Source organism: Melanerpes formicivorus, unplaced genomic scaffold (genome assembly GCF_026170545.1).
Source record: "Melanerpes formicivorus ecotype bairdi unplaced genomic scaffold, bMelFor1.0.p_v2 SCAF_47, whole genome shotgun sequence".
Taxonomy (NCBI): Eukaryota; Metazoa; Chordata; class Aves; order Piciformes; family Picidae; genus Melanerpes; species Melanerpes formicivorus.
In genome coordinates this window covers 2,576,248-2,599,808 of record NW_027142399.1, presented here as the reverse complement: position 1 = coordinate 2,599,808, position 23,561 = coordinate 2,576,248, and the positions used below count along the sequence as shown (strand labels likewise).

The window sequence follows — 23,561 nt, the reverse complement described above, 5'->3', positions numbered from 1 at the left end:
ACTCCTGTGGAAGTGGAAGGAAGAGGCCCTGGGAGCTGTTGTGAAAGCCAGCATGTAATGGACATTTCATGGCTGTCTAGTTAGATGTGTTTGCCCTACACATCTCCTCCAGCTCATTGCATCAGGCAGTGGCATTCCTAACAAGGCAGAGGACTTTTCTCCGTGGGGGCCGATGATGTGAACTGGAGCAGGGCACCAAGCTGGCCAGGGGTGGGTGTGGGGGAGAAGTGCTTTTGTAGACACTTTCTGCTCTTTGCATCTGCACAGCCCTCTGCTCAGGGAGATTCTCTCCACCTAGGGTACTTGGTCCTCAGCAAATGACAGCAAACAGCATAGATTTGTGCCCCTGGGCATCCCCATGTTCTTTGGCAGAGCTAAGAACATCTCTTCTGCAGGTACTACAGACTGTCTGATTAGGATCCTGTGACACACATTCCCATCATCCTCATGATCCCAAAGAGCACTGACCTCACTTGTCCCTCAGCAGTATTCACAGCAGGGCTTGCCTTCCTGTAGTAGCTGCCAGAAGCAACAGCCACTGCAGGTGCTGGCTCTCACTGCCTTTGTGTTCCTATGAATTGATTTTTCTGCCCTGGATGCAAACAAAGCCAAAGACCTGCACAAGCCAGCGTGCACACAGAGGTGGAAGGTGGTGGAAACCAAAGCCTGCTCAGAGAGAGGATGGATGCTGCCAGATGCTGCAGGATGGGATGTTTCAAAAGACCTGGGTGGATAAGGTGGTAAACTAGAGTCATAGAATGCACTGGGGTGGAACAAGCCCTTAAAAGTCTTCTGCTGCAGGGAGCAGGGGCATCTTCAACTAGATCAGGGTGCTCAGAGCCTCTTCAAGCACGACCTTGAATGGAGCTTTCACCTCCCTTTCCTGTGTTCCACCACACTCATAATAAAGAACTTCCTATTGCCCAAGCAAAATCTACCCTGCTACAGTTTCAATCTATTTCCCGTCATCCTATTGCTACAAGCCCTTCTATAAAGTCCCTCCCAAGCTGTCTTGGAGCCCCCTCCAGGTACTGGAAGGCTGCTCTAAGGTCTCCCTGGAGCCTTCACTTCTCCAGGCTGAGCAACCCCAGCTCCCTCAGCCTGTCCTCACAGGAGAGGTGCTCCAGCCCTCACATCATTTTTGTGGTCTCCTCTGGACCTATTCCACCTGGTCCATGTTCATGTGTTTAGGGCTCCAGATCTGGACACAGAATTTCAGGGACTAGAAGGGAAAGAGGTCAAAGGGATCCCAAGGGTACCTTGACTGTGAAAGCTGCAAATAGCCAAAGGGATTGACTCCAATATTAAGAGACTGGTTGGTCTTCTGCTAGTGGGGGAGGAATTGCAGCAGCTCTGCCCACCTAAATCCTCTAGTTTTGACATTTCTCTCTTGGATATCATTGGTGAAACTTCTGTTCACCACTCTTTCCTTCTCAGATGATGAGCAGTAGGTCCTGAACGCAATGCCCAGCCTGGGTCTCCCCAGCCAGACAGGGAAGTGCTGGGGAATTCACAAGCAGGGATTTCTGTGACTAAACAGGCTGCAAATGCCTGGTTGCACTGCTGGGCCGAGGGGGTGGGGTGATGAATAGCACTGAACAAGCCTGCCTGATCGACCTATAGCTGCTTTAGGTTCAAAAATGCAGCCCAAGCCACTGGAAAGTGGTGGTTCCTCCTTCCCCCCCAGTTTAATTGCTAGAAGTTCTCACCTTTGCCCGACAGTCTGAGGTTTCTGGTGGGAACACCACAGAAAAGGAAATGTGTTTCCTATTAAAGGCTTTTCAGTGAAGGAGGGAAAGAGAGAAAGGCAGAAAGCACAGATCAGGACAGAGAGAAGCAGACAGACAGACAGAGAGAAGCCAGGCTGCTCATTCTTGGGCAAAACTTTGGCTGGGATGAAGGTTTTTTTTGTTTCATTCTTATTCTCTCCACCCCTTGCTGGGTCAGTGACAGCTTAGATTAAATCAGCTCCCTCTGGAAACACTCTTTTCATTAATAAAGTCCAGGCCTATTCTCCTATAATTAATATTAAACATTTTATCTTGTGGTTTCTCCCCCCTCAGACACCTTTTCCTTTCTTCTTTTATTTCCCTTGCATTGAGGATGATGGAAAATGACTGAAAAGCAGAGCAGGAGAGGGGTTGGGGGGGGCTTCCCTCCCTCCCTCCCTCCCCCCCAACCCCTTTCTTTTCACAAGGCAGCTCAGCCTTCTGAGATGGTTTCACAACCCTCAAGTCTGTTTCATCTGGAAGTCCTTTTTATCCTCACCTTCTGAAGGCCACGTGGCCTTCCCACCACGTCTCAGAGAATCAAGGTTCTGCTGCATTTAGCAGTGTAGTTTTGTTTGGCATTAATATATGGCTGGAAACCACAAAGCACTTTTCTGCTTCTCACCACAGTCTCATTCTTTCCCCTTCAGGCTCTTTTCATTTGAACACACCACACGCAGCTGACCCCCATGACTAGACAGGAAAAGGACAGGAGGTGATAGTTCTGGCTTCTTTGGGTTCTCATAGAATCAATAAGGTTGGAAGAAACCTCAAGGATCATCAAGACCAACCTGGCACCCAACACCTCATGGCTACTAAACCATGGCACCAAGTGCCACATCCAATCCCCTCTTGAACACCTCCAGGGATGGGGACTCCACCACCTCCCTGGGCAGCACATTCCAATTCCTCTTTCTAGGAAGAACTTTCTCTTCACCTCGAGCCTAAACCTCCCCTGGCACAGCTTGAGACTGTGTCCTGTGGTTCTGATGCTGGTTGCCTGGGAGAAGACACCAACCCCCAGCTGGCTACAACCTCCCTTCAGGTAGTTGGAGAGAGCAAGAAGGTCTCCCCTGAGCCTCCTCTTCTCCAGGCTAAGCAACCCCAGCTCCCTCAGCCTCTCCTCACAGGGCTGTGCTCCAGACCCCTCCCCAGCCTTATTGCCCTTTTCTGGACACATCCAAGTGTCTCAATGTCCTTCTTAAATTGAGGGGCCCAGAACTGGACACAAGACTCAAGGTGTGGCCTAACCAGTGCTGAGTACAAGGCACAATGACCTCCCTGCTCCTGCTGGCCACACTATTCTTGATACAGGCCAGGATGCCATTGGCCTTCTTGGCTAGCTGGGCACACTGCTGGCTCGTGTTCAGCTGCTGTCAAAGAGTACCCCCCAGGTCCCTTTCTGCCTGGCTGCTCTCAGCCACTCTGACCCCAGCCTGTAGCACTGCCTGGGGTTGTTGTGGCCAATATGTAGCACCTGGCACTTGGACCTGTTGAATGCCATCCTGTTGGACTCTGCCCATCTGTCCAGCCTGGCAAGGTCCCTCTGGAGAGCCCTTCTACCCTCTAACAGATCAATATCTGCTCCCAACTTGATGTCATCTGCAAATTTGCTGATGACTGACTCAGTCCCCTCATCCAGATAATCAAGAGAGATATGGAACAGGATGGGGCCCAACACTGATCTGGCCTCCAGCTGGCTGTGGCACCATTCACCACCACTCTCTGGGCTCAGCCTCCAGCCAGTTCCTCACCCAGCGCAGAGTGCTGCTGTCCAAGCCAGGGGCTGACAGCTTGGCCAGGAGTTTGCTGATTCTCATCTTAAAACGTGGCATGAAAACATTCACATCTCCCTTCTGCTGGAAAAGGTTTAGCAGGCAAATTGTGTCTGAAAGAATACATCAGCACAGCACAGCCACTCTGGAGGGTGAAGGTGCAAGGGGGGTGAGCAAGAAGAAGACAAAGCCAGGGCATCTTTCATGATCTTGGAGTAGAAACTAGAAGAACTATTAAGAGAGATGATTGTTTGGAGGAGATAGGCAGGAAATTCCCTGGGGGAAAAATAAAGGATCATTTTGAGAGACTCTATAGGACAGAGTGTGATGCAGAAGTGGCTTCTGAAAGTCTCAGAGCTGAAGATCAGAGATGTCTGAATTCCTGACTGCCTCAATAGCTTACGAAAGCAGGAAACAGCTGCAAGGTTCTGATCACAGCATCATAGAACAGTGGGGGCTGGAAAGAACCTCTGGAGATCATGCAGTCCAACCCCACTGCTAAAGCAGGGTCACCTAGAGCAGGTTGCCCAGCATCACAGTGTCCAGGTGGGTTTGAAAGTCTCCAGCAAAGGAGACTCCACAACCTCTCTCTGGCAAACAGGCTCAGAAAGCTCAGATCAGCCTTGGGAAGCAAAGCTCAGAGTTGAGGGTTCACTACTCATCACATATCCAGCTTCAGATCCTGGGGGTGATGAAGGATCTATAGTCCAGCTATAGATCTGCAATTCCCAAAAGTACTCCTGTGCCTTGTTGGCATCACATATTAAAATCATCCCTGGATGTGTTTGAGGCCAGGCTGGATGTGGCTCTGGGCAACCTGATCTAGCAGAAGGTGTCTCTACCCATGGCAGGGGGGTCAGAACTAGGTGATCCTTGGGGTCCCTTCCAACCCTGACAATTCTGTGATACTCCAGGCAGGAGAACACTCTGCAGGAGCAGAGCTGGATGCCTCTGAAACAACCAACCTCACAAGAGGGGAAACTTGCTGAATAAAAGCCCATCTCCCCATGGCACTGAGCTCAGGGGCTCAGCCCTAAACATCCGCTGGAAATCAGTCTGGAAAAACAATAAGCTCCTTTGGAAGGCGTTACTCCATGAGGGAGTTAACCAGCAATCCAGAAACCAGACTGTCATTAGGCAGTGCAAGGAGCAGCTGCAGGGAAAGGAATGCTCCTCCGAGCCTGCCCGGCCTCCACGCAGACAGGAGCTTGTTTTAATAAGGACAGAGCTTGCCTGATGTCTCAGAACAGCCCCCACGAGCTGGGGATGGGCTGGGATTGAGCCCTCCTCCTGCATGTATCCCTGCAAAATGGGATTGACTAATCTGTCTGAACCCAGCCAAGTTGCTGGGGTTTCCATAGAATGGTAGGGGTTGGAAGGGACCTCTGGGGAGAGTTCATTCCAACCCCCCCTGCTAAAGCAGGGTCACCCACAGCAGGCTGTCCAAGATCGCTCTGTATGGACAGCAGCAAGGATACAACTGCTGGTGCTTTGCTTGGTCACTTCAAGTAATGGGATACCCCAGCACAAAAAGAACCTTGAGGTGCTGGTCCACGTGGCCAAGAAGGTCACCAGCATCCTGGCTTGCATCAGCAAGAGTGTGGCCAGCAGAACTAGGGCACAGGTCATCCCCCTGTGTTTGGTACTGCTGAGGTTGTACCTCAAATACTGTAGGCTAGAGCAGGTCCAGAGAAAGGTGAAAAAGCTGGTGAAGGGTCTGGAGAACAGGGCTGGTGAGGAGCAGCTGAGGGAAATGGGGGTGTTCAGCCTGGAGAAAAGGAGGCTGAGGGAAGACCACCTGGCTCTCTACAATTCTCTGAAATTAGGCTGGGGCCAGGGGAAGTTGGTCTCTTCTCCCAAGGAACAAGTGATAGGACAAGAGGAAGTGACCTCAGAGTGCATCAGGGAAGGTTTAGGTTAGATATTGGAAGAAACTTCATCCCTGAAAGGGTTCTCAAAGACTGGAACAGGCTGGCCAGGGAGGTGATTGAATCCCCATCCTTGGAAGTGTTTAAAAGACACAGAGATGCGGTGCTGAGGGACACAGAGATGTGGTGCTGAGGGACACAGAGATGCGGTGCTGAGGGACACAGAGATGCGGTGCTGAGGGACACAGAGATGTATCATAGTATCACAGTATAACTTAGGTTGGAAAGGACCTCGAGGATCATCAAGTCCAACCTATCAACACAGACCCCATGACTAAACCATGGCACCAAGTGCCACGTCCAATCCCCTCTTGAACGCCTCCAGGGATGGTGACTCCACCACCTCCCTGGGCAGCACATTCCATGTGGTGCTGAGGGACACAGTTCAGCAGCAGACTTTGATAGAGTTAGATAATGGATGGAACTGATGATCTTAAAGGTCTTTTCCAACCAAAACAATCCTGTGATTCTCTGGTGCTGTGATACCTAACTCTTGGGCTGGTCGCCAGAGATGCTGTCTGGAGCTGAAGCGACAGAAGAATTCAACTCTTCTGCCAACCTCTTCAGATTCAGCCTGGTCCTTTGATTCCAAAGCCATACAACTCCTTCATCTCCTCCTGTCAATTCTCAAATCTTATCAATAAGACACTGCAAGTGTCTCTCTTGGGGATTTATCTTGTGGGAATGGAGAAACATTTCCGGTTACACAGAGTCTGATTTGCCCTGCCGAAGTCAGCAGGTTTGGCCCAGGGCAACATCAGCTTCACCAACTGCCTTACAATTTCCCACCCAAGTGTGCAATCATAGAATCACAGAATCAGTCAGGGTTGGAAGGGACCACAATGATCATCTAGTTCCAACCCCCCTGCCATGGGCAGGGACACCCCACACTAGATCAGCCTGGCCAGAGCCTCATCCAGCCTGGGCTTAAACACCTCCCTGGACAACCCATTCCAGGGCTTCACCACTCTCATGGGGAAGAACTTCCTCCTCACCTCCAGCCTGAATCTCCCCACCTCCAGCTTCATTCCATTCCCCCTAGTCCTATCACTACCTGACATCCTGAGCAGTCCCTCCCCAGCCTTCCTGTAGCCCCCTTCAGATACTGGAAGGCCACAATGAGGTCACCTCGGAGCCTTCTCTTCTGCAGACTGAGCAGCCCCAACTCCTTCAGTCTGTCCTCACAGGAGAGGTGCTCCAGCCCTCTGCTCATCCTCGTGGCCCTCCTCTGGACACACTCTAACATGTCCAATTCTACATGGAAATCCAAACTAGGAAGTTCCTTGTTGTCTGCTACAGCTTTGAGATGTTCTGTGAGCCAGCAGTGAGTTGCTGATGAAACAGGGTGAAATCTGCAGCTTCTTTTGGCTGGGAAGTTGTCCCCACGAGGGACAAAAACTGTTGAAGTCCAACCATTTGCTTCTGGGTTGTGAATCATTTCCTTGGCTTGACCTTGCTGTCAAAATAAAGGTGGGGCTTACAGAGGCACCCAGCTGTGAGCTAACTCTTCTCCCACTGTAATCTGTGAACCTCCCACTGCTGGTAGCAGAGGCAGGGAGAGACCAGTGTTGAGCAGCTTTGAAGGAACACCCTCAATGAATCCTGTCTTGCTGCTTTGCTTTTGCCCTGGCCAGATGGAGACACTTTCAGCTGCCTTCACATCACAATTGGACATCCCAGTGGAGAAGAGAAGACTTTTTTTCTTTCTAGCTTTCCTTGCCCTCCCACCTTGCTTTATGTCCTGGCTCTATTCTTTGCTCTCTCCTCAGCCCCCTGTCTGGAAACAACCCAGGGCCCTGGAGGTGTTCAAGAGGGAATTGGATGTGGCACTCAGTGCCATTGTCTAGTGGTCATGAGGTGTTGGATGACAGGTTGGACTTGATGATCCTTGAGGTCTTTTCCAGCCTTGTTGATTCTATGGTATTTTCTCCTGAATTCATAGAACAGAATCACTAAGGGTGGAAAATACCTCTAAACCCAGCAAGTCCAACCATCATTTTTTGATCCTCAAATAATTATATTCACATTAAAGCTATCTCACCGAAAAAAAAAACATTGGACCATGTGGCCAGGTGTTCTCTGGCCTCACAATTGTGCAATTATATTGGTTCATAGTAGACTGAACATGAGCCAGCAGTGTGCCCAGATGGCCAAGAAGGCCAATGGCATCCTGGCCTGCATCAGGAACAGTGTGGCCAGCAGGAGCAGGGAGGTCATTGTGCCCTGTGCTCAGCACTGGTTAGGCCACACCTTGAGTCCTGTGTCCAGTTCTGGGCCACTCAGTTTAGGAAAGATGTTGAGCTGCTGGAAGGTGTCCAGAGAAGGGCAACGAAGCTGGGGAGGGGTCTGGAGCACAGCCCTGTGAGGAGAGGCTGAGGGAGCTGGGGTTGCTCAGCCTGGAGAAGAGGAGGCTCTGGGGAGACCTTCTTGCTCTCTCCAACTCCCTGAAGGGAGGTTGTAGCCAGGAGGGGGTTGCTCTCTTCTCCCAGGCAAGTAGCACCAGAACAAGAGGACACAGTCTCAAGCTGTGCCAGGGGAGGTTTAGGCTGGATGTTAGGAAGAAGTTCTTCCCAGCAAGAGAGACTGGCCATTGGAATGTGCTGCCCAGGGAGGTGGTGGAGTCACCATCACTGAAGGTGTTTAGGAAGAGACTGGATGAGGCACTTGGTGCCATGGTTTAGTTGTTTAGATGGTGTTGGGTGATAGGTTGGACTCGATGATCTCCAAGGGCTTTTCCAACCTGGTTAGTTCTGTTCTGTTCTGTTCTGTTCTATTCTATTCTATTCTATTCTATTCTATTCTATTCTATTCTATTCCATTCCATTCCATTCCATTCCATTCCATTCCATTCCATTCCATTCCATTCCATTCCATTCCATTCCATTCCGCCCATCTTTGTGAAGGAAGGAAATGCTTTTACCTCTATTTTAGAGATGAAAAGGAGGTGTTTGGAAGCTATGGACAGAACATCTTAGAAAGGTTTGAATCTAAGACTCCCAACACCAACAGCTCAGAAGAGTGATCACAGCTCCTTTCACAGCAAAAAGGAGGATTGGCTCCAGCAGATACTCCAGTGGTGTGGTGGGTTGAAATTTCCCTCCCCCAACATCAACTTTTCCAGACCACCTCAGCTGGATGCAAATGAAAGCTGTATTTACAGGACATAGCAGCAATGAAGAGGTCCAGCAGAACTTTACATGATGTCTGCTTCAGCACACCTACATCTGAGGAGCCACTCCTGTAGTTTTAACTCTTTCTGGGCCTCCAGGCCTGTAGACAATCTCTACCCCTGGCCTTTTGTGGGTCAGCCTTTACCAGAAGCCTTCATGGAAAGCACCCAGCTCTCTAGCTTCAAAGTTATGGAATAATTTGCCTGTGACCCATCAGTTAATGTTTGGTTTAATCACCCCAGCAAATGTATGCCTTTTTTATCATGTGGCCCCAGATGTTTTCATTATCTGTAAGCCTATCTAATCTTCTCAAGAGTCCTGCTGAGTTCTTCACCTCCCTGATAGCACCACTAACTCCATCTCGGCTACAATTAGCTTTCCAACCCACTTTTTTGTCCTTCCCCTCCTTGTTTGCTCTCTCTGCTTGCCTTTCTCCATTTTTTCTCCTTCACCCTTGCTGCTTTTTATCCTGCCAGAAGATCTCGAGAAGCTCAGTCTAGCAGCATGCCAGGGGCTGGCAGGAGGCAGGGCAACACTTACTTTCCCTGAGGTAACTGAGGTGAGACAAGAGGACTTCTGTGTTGTAGCTGGAGGTGGTTCTGAGGAAGTCATCCTTGTTCATCTTGCAGAGCTCCTTGCCATCCATGTTCTGGAAGATGGTGGTGTCAATCTCCATCAAGCCATACTCCTTTATAGCCCATTCCAGCCACTGGCGCACATGCTCCTGGGTCCACAGCGTGGGATCTGGCAGGAAGAACACAAAGGATTGGTAACAGCATATGGAACCCTCAAGCCTCTACCACTCACTCTACTCCCACCAAAGCATTAACCATTCTTTCCACAGCAAATGGATTGAATCTACTGAGGTCATTGTGCCCCTGTGCTCAGCACCGGTTAGGCCACACCTTGAGTCCTGTGTCCAGTTCTGGGACACTCAGCTTAGGAAGGACATTGAGAGACTTGAAGGTGTCCAGAGAAGGGCAATGAGGCTGGGGAGGGGTCTGGAGCACAGCCCTGTGAAGAGAGGCTGGGGGAGCTGGGGTTGCTTAGCCTGGAGAACAGGAGGCTCAGGGGAGACCTTCTTGCTCTCTCCAACTACCTGAAGGGAGGCTGTGGCCAGGTGGGGGTTGGTCTCGTCTCCCAGGCAAGCAGTACCAGAACAAGAGGACACAGTCTCAAGCTGCACCAGGGGAGGTTTAGGCTGGAGGTGAGGAGAAAGTTCTTCACAGAAAGAGTTGTTAGCTGTTGGGATGTGCTGCCCAGGGAGGTGATGGAGTCCCCATCCCTGGCAGTGTTCAAGTGGGGATTGGATGTAGCACTTGGAGCCATGGTTTAGTTAGTCAGGAGGTGTTGGGTGACAGGTTGGACTTGATGATCTCTGAGGTCTTTTCCAACCTTATTGATTCTATGACTCTGTGATTCTATGATCCCAATGCATTTTGCCAGGGTAGACAAGCTCTGGGCTATAACAGGTCTCAAACTGATCACACTGGCCCTCTGGCAGGGTGACTTCTCTTGACTTGCCTGAATCTTATACCTGAGCTTGGGAAAAATATTGGTGATATTTGACCATGACTTTCCTCCTTCTGGCAAAAAGCCTCCCAAAGCAAACTTATCCCTTGGAATCACAGAGCTTGATGGGGATTAGAAGGGACTTCTGGGGATCATCTAGTCCAATCCCACCAATCAGGGTCACCCACAGCAGCTTGCCCAGGATCACAATGTCCAGGTGAGTTTGGAATCTCTCCAAAGAAGGAGACTCCACAACCTCTCTGGGCAGCCTGCTCCAGGGCTCCAGTACCCTCACACCAAAGTAGTTTCTCCTCCTGTTCAAATGAAACCTCCTGGATTCTAGTTTGTGCCCCTTGCCCTGTCACTTGGCACCACTGAAAAGAGTCTGCCCCATCCTCTTTCCTCCCACCCTTTAGCTCTTACTGAGCATTGCTCAGATCCCCTCTCAGGCTGCTCTTCTCCAGGCCAAACAGCCCCAGGACTTTCAGCCTTTCCTCCTCACAGAGATGCTCCAGGCCCCTCAGCATCTTTGCTGGACTCTCTCCAGTAGTTCTCTCTCTTGAACTGGACACAATACTCCAGACTGAAAGGGGATGCCTGTCACAGCTTCGTGTCTGCAGTGCTGCATAATTACATCAGCTCTGGAGAAGTCACACCATCCTTCACAAGCACATTACAAAGTCCCAACAGATGGCATTTTCAGCTTGGAGTATTTATGGCCAGCAAAGGGACTCTGAATAAAAAGAAACCCCATCTCTTATTGCTTAACCAGAGCAGCTTGCCATGGATCTCTGAGTCACATCTGTGACAAGAGCACGGCTCTACCTCTGCTAGCCCTGTAAAACCAGCACAGCTCTTGGAGGGCAGTGTGGATTTTGCACTGTCTCATGCATCACTATCAACTGCCAGCAACGCTCCAGCTGTGGAATCTTTATTACTGGGGGTGACGTAAGAGAGAGATTGAACCCTGCTGGAGTTTCAGCCCCCATGGTGAGGGTTTGCTGCATCAGGAGTTAAAAAAAGAAACCTTCCTTTGAGCTTCCAAAAGAGTGTTAGACCAGACAGGCCCAGCAAGAATTTGTGCCATGATACCCCTCCTCCAGAGGCATTTTCAGAGCGTATCTGTGCTTTCAGATGTTTCCTGTCCAGCTTCTCCCCGTGCATCCCAGCAGGAAATAGAAGCTGCAAATTCATATTCCACTGCAGCAAAGTCAAACCTTAACTCTGGAGATGCTTGATCTGTCCATAAGGGCTGGGACATTCCTCTAAGCTCAACCTCATGCATCCCAGCAGGAAGCAGAAGCTGCAGTTCCATGTTCCATTGCAGCAATGTCAAGCCTTAACTCTGGAGATGCTTGATCTGTCCATAAGGGCTGGGACATTCCTCTAAGCTCAATCTCATGCATCCCAGCAGGAAGCAGAAGCTGCAAATCCATGTTCCATTGCAGCAAAGCCAAGCCTTAACTCTGGAGATGTCTAACCTGCCCATCAGAGCTGGGACATTCCTCTTAAGCTCAGCCTCAAACACTTCAGGTCCTATGGCAGCTGGGAAAATGGACCTGAAACACGCAGCCGGCACGCAGCTGGGAGGTTGTGCTTTGGGGAGGGACAAGAAATGCCTCTGCCACACATTTGGTGGTGGATCAAACAATGTGTGGGCTCAGGAGTGGGTGTGCTGGGGCTGCAGGGATCCCTGGAGACAAAAGGTCAGGTAGTGGCTGTGCCTGGTGCATTCCTGAGCTCCAGAATAACAGCATGAAACGGGGAAGTAAGACCGAGGAACGTGGAAATTGTAGCTGTGGTGTTTCCTCCCTGAACTTCCACTTAAATCAAGCTGCTTAAAGCTGAGTCTTAAACATGGATCTTGCAACTCCACACCTTTGCAAGGCTGCTTTGGGATGGAAAGATGGATTCCTGTTCAATTTTGGCACTGCCAATTTAATTTCTGCTTTCCAAGCCCTGGCAAAAGACTGTGAGTGTTACAATGGGAGTATTCAAGGGAGGCTCTCCTTGGGGGTTTTTAATTGAAAGAGTTGTTTGTCTTGAGCTTTGGGGGAAAGAAAAATGAAAGCACAACATTTTGAGGGCTGAGTGAGTTTGTGGTCTCCCTTTAAACAAACACTTTTTGAATTTCAGCTCTTCCTTGGGCAGATTTATCACCGGGAAAGACATTGACTGGCCTCCGAAAAAGGGCCCTTCTTGACACAAGGCTTTGAGTTCATTATGGTGACATTTGCAAGCCTAATGTGACATTATTCTTGCCTATCTTCACCCTAATGTGCTATAAATCTTCACTCTGGATTACATTAAGATTTTCAAATGCCTTTCTTGGATGAGTTTGGCTTCAGATGCGGAGATCTGGGATGATGTTCACTATTGTCTTCCAAAGCCACTGCTATTTCACAAGTATCTCAGGGGTTTGATTTGTGGATGCTCATGGGGAGGGGAAAAATAGTCTTTGACTTTTGTCTCTCTATTTTTTCCTCTTCATTTTCTTTCAAAGAGGAGATTTTAAGCATTCTCTTCCACTGAGGGCATCAAAACTCATTTCCCCTGCTTCAGCAACAACACTAAGCTTCAGCATAGATTCATAGAATGGTTGGAGTTAGAAGGGACCTCAAAGATCAGCCAGTTCCAACCCCCTGCCATGGGCAGGGACACCTCCCACCGGCCCAGCTTGCTCAAGGCCTCATCCAGCCTGACCTTGAACACCTCCAGGGAGGGGACATCCACAACCTGGGCAACCTGTTCCACTGTCTTACCACCCTCACTGGAAAGGATTTCCTCCTAATCTCCAGTCTAAATTTGCCCTCCTCAAGCTTCAATCTGTTCCTTCTCATCCTATCAGTATGAGCCCTTGCAAAAAGTCCCTTCCCAGCTTTCCTCGAGGTACTTCTTTCAGGTACTGGTAGTCTAAACTTGGTCTTCAAAGTATACATGAAGACCATGGTGAAGAGCAGGATAAATGTTGTATCTTAGCAAAATAATGACGAATGGAATGGAATGGAATGGAATGGAATGGAATGGAATGGAATGGAATGGAATGGAATGGAATGGAATGGAATAGAATAGAATAGAATAGAATAGAATAGAATAGAATAGAATAGAATAGAATAGAATAGAATAGAATAGAATAGAATAGAATAGAATAGAATAAGAATAGAATCAATAAGGTTGGAAGAGACCTCAAAGATCATCAAGTGCAACCTGTCAACCAACACCTCATGACTACTAAACCATGGCACCAAGTGCCACATCCAATCCCCTCTTGAACACCTCCAGTGATGGTGACTCCACCACCTCCCTGGGCAGCACATTCCAATGGCTAACAACTCTCTCTGGGAAGAACTTTCTCCTCACCTCCATCCTAAACTTCCCCTGGCACAGTTGGTACCAGCTACACCTTTCCAGGCCTGTGTGTTGATGCTGGCCACCTATCTGATGCTGTCCCCAACCAGACCAGTCAGCCCCTCCAAGCAGATCCTAACAACTGGACTATGAGATTTGCTGTCAAACTTTTATTGCCTTCCCCTCACTATGTTCAGTTCAAGCCTTCCCTTTTCAGCCTAAATGGCAAACAAATGCTTGGGAGCTGCCATCTGTTCATGGTCAAGCCACGAGCGGAGCACAGAGCTAAATTCCACGAGCGCCTTTCTTTCTGCCAGCAGCTCATCTGCTCGCATCAGCTGCAACCCTTGGTGAAACCCTCACAGCTCCCAAGGTTAAAAGCTGCACCCCTTGAAATCAGTGGGAATTTGGGGATGCAAATTGGGCCAGGACCTGGCTCATGATGTCTCCCATGAGTTTATAAACAGCATCCTGAGTTCCCGGGGTGCCCCAGGGTGGTGTTTGTAAACTCTGCAGGGAAAAGATTGCCTCTCATTCCGGGTTGCCTGCCTCAGCAGCTCTCATCCTTGACTGTCCCAAAGCTTCCTGCCAGCTTCAGGCTGCAGACGTGGATATCCCAGACAAGCAGGAGTGGGCAGGAATGTCTCTGTGGAGTGGTTTTTGGAAGGCTCATGTAACAGAGCTGCTGCGAGAGAGACATATTCTGGTTTTCTACTCCTAAAGAAAGAAACGAAAACAAACCAGCTCATTTTGAATCAATGTGACATAAAAGTGCATCTGGACCCTGCAGAGCATCAAGAGAGTTATAATTTGGGTCCACTTCATGCTTATGCCTGCCTGGGAACTGTGGCTCTTTGATCATAGCACACGTGTCCCAGGAAGCACTGCAGAGTCTCCTCTGACACATGCTGGGGGATGGATTTGGTTCAACACACCAACACAAGGCTCCATTCCACACCAGAAAAGAAGAAGCCAAAATAAACCAGAAGCAGCACTGACTATCTGTTTCTTATGCTGATTCAAGTTAGAGCATACACTTGGGGCACAGGAAATCCCCACTAGCCCAAAACTTTGATATTCTCATAGAATCAATAAGGTTGGAAAAGACCTCAGGGATCATCAAGTCCAACCTGTCACCCAACAGATCATGACTAACTAAACTATGGCTCCAAGTGCTACATCAAATCCCCTCTTGAACATCTGCAGGGATGGTGAATCCACCACCTCCCTGGGCAGCACATTCCAAAAGCCAATAACTCTTTCTATGAAGAGTTTCTTCCTAACATCCAGCCTAAATCTCCCCTGGCACAGCTTGAGACTATGTCCTCTTGTTCTGGTGCTGCTTGCATGGGAGAAGAGACCAACCCCCTCCTGGCTACAACCTCCCTTCAGGGAGTTGTAGAGAGCAATGAGGTCTCCCTTGAGCCTCCTCTTCTCCAGGCTAAGCAACCCCAGCTCCCTCAGCCTCTCCTTGTAGGGCTTGTGCTTGAGGCCACTCCTCAGCCTCATTTCCCTCTGGACACATTCAAGAGTCTCAATGTCCTTCTTAAATTGAGGGGCCCAGAACTGGACATAATACAGGAAATCCCCACTAGCCCAAAACTTTGATATGCTCATAGAATCAATAAGGTTGGAAAAGACCTCAGAGATCATCAAGCCCAACCTATTACCAAACACCTCCTGACTAACTAAACCATGGCTCCAAGTGCCACATCCAATCCTTTTTTGAGCACCTCCCAAGACAGGGACTCCACCACCTCCCTGGGCAGCACATTCCAATGGCTAACAGCTCTCTCTGTGAAGAGCTTTCTCCTCACCTTCAGCCTGCTTTCGTTATGGCTCATGGCTCAGAGTGGCTAACCAAGCCTCATCTGCTCCGCTGGGACATTAAAGACAGCACAAGGAAAGATGACAGAGAGAGTTTAGTGGTGATGGTACCTGCTGGGACAATGACTCTCCTCTCATTGGTGGTCATGTTGGGAGGAGGTCCATTCTTCTCATCCATGTAGGTGCTGTAACTCATGGGGCTGGACTCTGTCCCTGCTCCGACGAGTTTGCTGCATTTGTTCACGCTACAGTCTACAGGGGACTCCCTGGAACAGGAAAGGAAAGAGGTGAACTTGGCATTGTCAGGAACCTTTCATCCCTGCTGCAGCAGAAGGAAGGTTTGGCTTGCAGAAATGGTGGAAAGTTAAGGGGAGTTTCTTCATAGGCCATTCCTGGCCTGTCACACGACTGTCATGAGGTGATCTGTGAACCACGAGTCTCATGGAATGGATCTCTGATAATGAAACCAGTTGGAGGTGCAAACAGGAGGGACTTTCAAAAGCCATGGTCCTTAACCCAGCACTGCCAGGTCACCACTAAACCATGTCCCTCAGCACAACATCTACATGGCTTTGAAACCCCAGCAGGGATGGGGACTCCACCACTGCTCTGGGCAGCCCGGGCCAGGCTTGCCAACCCTTTTAGGGATGAAATTGTTCCTCATGTCCAATCTAAACCTCCCCTGATGCAACTTGAGGCCATTTCCTCTCATCCTATCTCAAGTTACTAGGGAGAAGAGACCAACCCCCACTTCACTCCTGCCTCCTTTCAGGGAGGTGTAGAAAGCAATGAGGTCTCCCTTCAGCCTCCTTTCTCCAGGCTCAAGAAACCCAGCTCCCTCAGATGCTGCTCACAATTCTGGTGCTCTAAATATAACTGATTTTCTCTCTTCTTAGCAGTCCCAGGCTTGACTGCTTCTTGGATATGAAATCTAGAAATCTTAGGTGCCTTAGGCATGAGTCAAGAACTTCAGACCACAGAAACTGTGTGTGAAAAAATGCTCTGGCTCCAGTTTTGCTTCTGAGTCGATGGAGTGATGAGGAGGGAACATTTAGCAAGTCAGGTGGCACTGTGCTGAGACCTGGACTGCACACAAATCCTTGGCAGGGTGTAGGCTTTCTCTGTCCTACTCTGGGAGAATTATGAGCCTCCAAACCACAGATAGCAAGCACAGGTTTTGTTTTTCTCCAGCTGCTGTAGCAACTCAAGTTTTTTTTCCTCTGGAGGTCACTTAAAATATCAATCCACAGCCTGCCACAGGACACGCACCAGGGAAGGGCAGCCTTATTGCCCTCACCTTTACAGCATCCCAGGATCCCAGCATGGTAGGGGTTGGAAGTGACCTCTGGAGGTAATCCTGTCCAACCCCACTCCTAAAACCAGGTCACCCACAGCAAGTTTCCCAGGATCACAGTTTCCAAGTGTGTTTGGAATCTCCCCAGAGAAGGAGACTCCACAACCTCCCTGAGCAGCCTGCTCCAGGGCTCCAGCACCTTCATGGCAAAGAAGTTTCTCCTCCAGTTGGAAACCTCATTGGTTCCAGTTTGTGCCCACTACCTCTTAGAATCATAGAATCAATAAGGTTGGAAACAACCTCAGCGATCATCAAGTCCAACCTGTCACCCAACATCTCATGACTAATTAAACCATGGCTCCAAGTGCCACATCCAATCCTTTTTTGAACACCTCCAGGGATGGGGACTCCACCACCTCCCTGGGCAGCACATTCCAATGGCTAACAACTCTCTCTGGGAAGAACTTTCTCCTCACCTCCAGCTTAACCTTCCCCTGGCACAGCTTGAGACTGTGTCCTCTTGTTCTGGTGCTGGGCACCACTGAAAAGAGCCTGTCCCTATTCCCTTGCCTCTCAGCACTCTAGCCCTTGCTGAGCATTGAGAAGATCTCCTTTGAGTCTGCTTTTCTCCAGGCTAAAAGATCTCCTTTGAGTCTGCTTTTCTCCAGGCTAAACAGTCCCAGCTCTAAGCCTTTCCTCTTCACAGAGATGCTCCAGTTTCCTCAGCATCATTGTTGGATTCCCTCCACTAGTTGCCTGACTCTCTTGAACTGGGGAGCCCAGAACCGGACACAACTCTCCAGATGTGGACTCATTAGGACAGAGCAGAGCAGGAGGACAACCTCCCTTAACCTGCTGCTTACACTCCTCTTCACGCCTCTCAGGAGACCATTTGCCTTCTTGGCCACAAGGACACGTTGCTGGCTCTCGGTGACCTCTTTGGCTACTTGCAGTGAACTTACAAGGGCGCATTAGTGCAGCCTCTCCGCACAGCCAGCTCAGAGCTCGCATCCAGCGCAGTCTAGGCCAAGGCTTTAATCACACAACCATCCTTCTTCCCTGCCAGAAGCAACACAGCCTGGGAGGAAACCATTTGCTGAAGGGTGAGAGCTATGACAGTGCACCACCAAATCCCACCCTCTGCGCTCAGCTGGCAAGCCTCCCGTGTTTGGACACTAAACAAATTTGTTTCTTAATCTGAATGGTGGAGGGGGAGGGAGAAAATTACTGAGGTTCAGCTATCATGGCCGGGAGATAAATGCTCCACCGAGATATTGGAAGGCAGATGGTAATTTTTTCCTCATGTCTTGCTGAGGGAACGTTGCTTGAAAATGGAAATAAGATGTATAAGTTACACATGTTCGAATTTAAGGTTTTACTATTTTGCCTACTGTTTTTCCAGGCAGGGAACCAAAATCCGCCTGCAGAGAGGCAAACTGCTGAAGGTTTCGTGTCCCCGTGGCAGGCAGAGCAGAGCCTGAGCTGGGACAGCAGAGTTCTCACAGGGAGAGGGATTGCTCCTAGCGCTCCGGTGAAAGCCTCTGTGTCAGGTGTTAAACGCTGCCTGTTCTGCCAGAGAAAAAGCCCTGAGGCAAGCACAAAGGATCTTATTCTCTCCTGAGGGACAGGCTGTCCTGAGAGGACTTGGTGAAATGGCAAGAACATCCCTGCTTCAAGGTGTCCAGGCTGCTCAGCTTAGTGCTCACTGGCCCTGGGAAGTGACTGAGCCTCCTCACTCGGACCTCAGGTGCTGACTTTAAGTGGTGGGGGCAGCTGCACCATCCCCCATGGGTGGATTTCCATCTTTGGGGTGAAGCTCTCCCCTCCTTCAGACACAATGGTCACATTTGCTTGGCATTCCCTGCACTCAGTATGTCCCAGGTCCTAGCAGTGCTGGCACAACTTCCTGCCTCCTAAGAGGCTCACTGGCTCCTCTCTGCTCTGCCAGAGCTGAGATATGCACTGTGATCATAGAATCATGGACTGGGTTGGAATGACCTTGAAAGCTCATCTAGACCTCCCTACCCTCCATGAACAGGGACATCTTCAACTAGAGCAGATTGCTCAGAGCCCCAGAAAACCTGACCTGGAATGGTTTCAGGTGTGGAGCATCTCCCACCTCTCTGGACAACCTCAGCCAGGGTCTCACCAACTTCACTGTATGATTTCTTCCTTCCATCCAGTCTAAATCTGCCTCTTCCTGTTTCAAACCATTACTCTTTGTCCTGTCACAAGAGACCTTGCTAAAAAGACTGTCTCCACCTTCTTATAGGTCCCCATCTTTCATATAGAATAGAATGGATCAGGAAATAGGATAGGGTAGGGTAGGGTAGGATAGGATAGGATAGGATAGGATAGGATAGGATAGGATAGGATAGGATAGGATAGGATAGGATAGGATAGGATAGGATAGGATAGGATAGGATAGGATAGGATAGGATAGGATAGGATAGACCAGGTTGGAAGAGACCTTTAAGATCATCAAGTCCAACCTATTATCCAACAGCATCTACTCAACTAAACCATGGCACAAGCACCCCATCCAGTCTCATCCTAAACACCTCCAGTGATGGTGACTCCACCACCTCCCTAGCATCTAACCTAGCATCTAACACCTCATGACTACTAAACCATGGCACCAAGTGCCACGTCCAAGCCCCTCTTGAACACCTCCAGGGATGGGGACTCCACCACCTTCCTGGGCAGCACATTCCAATGGCCAATCTCTCTTGCTGGGAAGAATTTCTTCCTAACATCCAGCCTGAACCTCCCCTGGCACAGCTTGAGATTGTGTCCTCTTGTTCTGGTGCTGGTTGTCTGGGAGAAGAGACCAACCCCCACCTGGCCACCTCCCTTCAGGGAGTTGTAGAGAGCAATGAGGTCTCCCCTGAGCCTCCTCTTCTCCAGGCTGAGCAACCCCAGCTCCCTCAGTCTCTCCTCACAGGGCTGTGCTCCAGACCCCTCCACAGCTTTGTTGCCCTTCTCTGGACACCTTCCAGCAACTCAACATCTTTCCTAAACTGAGAGGCCCAGAACTGGGCCCAGTATAGGCTTCTTACCCTCACAAATACGTGACAAACCAGTTACTGGTGTAATTAATGCTCATGTGGAACTAGAAGCTATATCCAGACTCTCAGATAAAGATGTCTTCTAAACCCCTTATCTGCCTAGGAGCATACATGCTTTCTACTGGCATGAAATGACACCCATGAGAAGACCACAGAGCCCTTGGCTGTCTCTGCTCTCTCTGCTAAAGGCTGTGCACATTCACATGACCGACACAGCCAGCTACCAAAATAGCTCCAGCACCAAGATATCTCCTCAGTGGTTTTCTGATGATTTTTCACTTTGCAGACTCTTGGCTTGGCAGTTAGGCCCCTGCCTGTCCTCTGCCTTGCCCTGTTTGTCCCAGAAGCCAAAACCAGACAACCAAGTATCAGAGACACATCTGAAATGAAGTTTAGGAGGCTGAGGTGCCCTCACCAACCACGGATTGACCACTGTGGGATCAGAAGCCACTCTGTTAGTGGTAGAGGACATTAAACACGCTCCATGTACCTGATGCTTGTGTCCCTGTGGCTGTACAGATGCCTTCAGTTTTCAGGGTGGTTGGATCCAGAGCTAACCCCAGTGGAAATCTGATTAGCAGGAGCACAGACCTCACTGGGAACAGAGTTACCAGAACTTAACTGGGCAGGAGACTGAGCTGTCCTTCATAACAGTGCCCTCAAATCTTCAGGGATAGCAAGTGGGGAGACCATTAAATCATGGAATGGGACCATGGAATGGTGTGGGTTAAAGGACCTTTGAAGATCTAGTTCAAACCTCCTGCGGTCAGCAGGGACATCTGTAGCTAGAGCAGGTTGCTCAAAGCCCCAGGCAACCTCACCTGCAATGGTCAAGGGTATGGCACAGCTTCCACCTCTCTGGGCAACCTGGGCCAAGGTCTCACCACTATCAGTGTCAAAAATTTCTTCTTTAGATCTAGTCTAAATCTGCCTCTTTTAGTTCCAAACCATTACCTCTTGTTATTCCACAACAAGCCCTGCTAAAAAGTCTGTCCCCAGCTTTCTCTAAGTCCTGGAAGGCCAGAAGAAGGTATCATAGTATCATAGTATCATTCAGGGTTGGAAGGGACCACAAGGATCAGCTAGTTCCAACCCCCCTGCCATGGGCAGGGACACCCCACACTAGATCAGCCTGGCCAGAGCCTCATCCAGCCTGGGCTTAAACACCCCCAGGGACGGGGCCTCGACCACCTCCCTGGACAACCCATTCCAGGGTCTCACCACTCTCATGGTGAAGAACCTCCTCCTCACCTCCAGCCTGAATCTCCCCACCTCCAGCTTCATTCCATTCCCCCTAGTCCTATCACCGCCTGAGATCCTGAGCAGTCCCTCCCCAGCCTTCCTGTAGCCCCCTTCAGATACTGGAAGGCCACAATTAGGTCACTTCGGAGCCTTCTCTTCTGCAGACTGAACAGCCCCAACTCCTTCAGTCTGTCCTCATAGGAGAGGTGCTCCAGCCCTCTGATCATCCTCCTGGCCCTTCTCTGGACATGCTCCAGCACTTCCACATCCCTCTTGTAATAGGGGCTCCAGAACTGGACACAGTACTCCAGGTGGGGTCTCACCAGGGCTGAGTAGAGGGGGAGGATCACCTCCCTCGACCTGCTGGCCACACTTCTCTTGCTGCAGCCCAGGATCTGATTGGCTTTGCGGGCTGCAAGTGCACATTGAGAGCTCATGTTGAGCTTCTTGTCCCCCAGCACCCCCAAGTCTCTCTCCTCAGGGCTGCTTTCCAGCCAGTCACTGCCCAGCCTGTATTTGTGCCTGGGATTGCCTCGACCCAGATGCAGGACCCTGCACTCGCTCTTATTGAAATTCATGAGGTTGGCTTGTGCCCAGCTCTCCAGCCTATCAAGATCCATCTTTGCATCTCCTGAACCATGACTGTTTGCAGCTCCATGGCCTAAGACGAGAGACCTAACAGTGGCCCTGCGGAAGGTAGATGTAGCTGGGAGCAACACAAAGAAGAATTCAGTGTGGGGAACAACTCCAGGGTGAGGAGGGAGCTGTGAGCCACGAACAGTGTGCTCATTGAACGTAGCTCCTTTCTTAGTCCAGGAGCTGCCCACAAGCAGCCCTGGATTTACACAAAGGTTTCCTCATTATTTGGGCTGGTTTGTGTGAGGAGATTTCAGATGCCAGATTAATCCTTGGCTTTTCACAGAGCCTTCAGCCTTTCAAACTGCTGGACTCACTCAGGTTCTGGGCACTCAGGTTGTGGATCTAGCAAGGTACTGGATACAGGCTGCTTTCAGAAGGTCTCCTCAGCGTGGCAGCGGCAGAGGCCAAGGAATATGAAGCTGCACTCATTCCCACTGCCTGTCCAAAGACTCTTCGTTCCAGCAGCTCCAGTAGCAGTCTCTGGGGATGCCAAGAGCTTGGTTTACGCTAGACTGGCCAAAATGGACAAGCAGCTAGCCTGGCATTGACTAATAAGCTCTCTGTACAGTTCAAGCCTGCGTTCCAGGTACCTGGAAATAAAGCAATTACTGTCCCAGGGCCTCTGTCTAGGAATCACCTCTGGCTGTCATTCGAAAGAGCAAAATGAGGGAGTTCAGTGCTTTCTGAGCCTGACTCAGCTGTGCTCAGTGGGATATTTTCTCCTTACTATCCCTATCTTCCTGCCCTTACATTCCTCCCTTGTTTTCCTTTCACTGTTTGACCCTTTTTGCTGTAAGTCCCCATTGGGGCAGCTCAGTGTTAATCTTTACACTTGAAAGGAGATATAATTAATATTTCCTTTTGCTCAGTGAAGGATCTAAAAACAGACAGAGTGTGCTGCTGCTTCTAGGGAGTGAGCAGAGATATCAGGGCAGAATCATTGTTCCTCCACACTTGCACCTAAGAGGACTTTAACCCTACTCTCAGCAGTGCCTCAGGAGGAGGTTCACACTGGAAAGGAGGCAAAGAAAGCTGTAAAAAGGATGGGGAAAGGCACACAGGTTACAAAGCTCCAACTGCATGAGGAAAGCAGAGAAGCTCAGCAGGCTGAGGAAGGATTGTGTTTACCACATACAGGTAAAAGCAAATAGCAGCTGGAGCTAGACCATGGCAGCAAATCCCACTAGAGGGCTCACATGCTTCTAAAAGGGGTTTTTTATTCTTCTAGGCATCGTAGATAGTCTCTTTGTTTTGTTTTGAGAAGATTATTGTGGCATTTAAATGTTCTGAGTTCCCTGAGCCTTCGATTACTTAGTGTTCTGTAGGAAGAGAATGTCCCCAAAGCCTCTTCAAGGCACTGACTTCATTATTTTAGCCATCCACAACAACCTCAGGCAGTGCTACAGGCTGGGGTCAGAGTGGCTGGAGAGTGGCCAGGCAGAAAGGGACCTGGGGGTACTGGTTGAGAGTAGGCTAAACATGAGCCAGCAGTGTGCCCAGGCGGCCAAGAAGGCCAATGGCATCCTGGCCTGTAGCAGGAACAGTGTGGCCAGCAGGAGCAAGGAAGTCATTCTGCCCTGTACTCAGCACTGGTTAGGCCACACCTTGAGTCCTGTGTCCAGTTCTGGGTCCCTCAATTTAGGAAAGATGTTGAGTTGCTGGAAGGTGTCCAGAGAAGGGCAACAAGGCTGGAGAGGGGTCTGGAGCACAGCCCTGTGAGGAGAGGCTGAGGGAGCTGGGGCTGCTTAGCCTGATGAAGAGGAGGCTCAGAGGACACCTGATTGCTCTCTACAACTACAACTCCCTGAAGGGAGGTGGCCAGGTGGGGGTTGGTCTCTTCTCCCAGGCAAGCAGCACCAGAACAAGAGGACACAGTCTCAAGCTGTACCAGGGGAGTTTTAGGCTGGATGTCAGGAAGAAGTTCTTCATAGAAAGAGAGATTGGCCATTGGAATGTGCTGCCCATGGAGGTGGTGGAGTCACCATCCCT

General features: G+C 49.9%; 1 protein-coding gene across 4 annotated transcripts in view; it reads right to left on the bottom strand.

The window, feature by feature from the left end:
- The window catches only part of FLI1 (Fli-1 proto-oncogene, ETS transcription factor), a 115,984-nt gene that overhangs the window by 25,033 nt on the left and 67,390 nt on the right, over positions 1–23,561 (bottom strand). For all 4 annotated transcript variants that reach the window (XM_068159997.1, XM_068159998.1, XM_068159995.1 and 1 more), the window contains 2 exons: positions 15,441–15,595; positions 9,183–9,386 (listed from right to left, as the gene is read on the bottom strand). In XM_068159997.1, the coding sequence (XP_068016098.1) occupies positions 9,183–9,386; positions 15,441–15,595 (359 nt within the window). The remainder of the gene's footprint in view (positions 1–9,182; positions 9,387–15,440; positions 15,596–23,561) is intronic.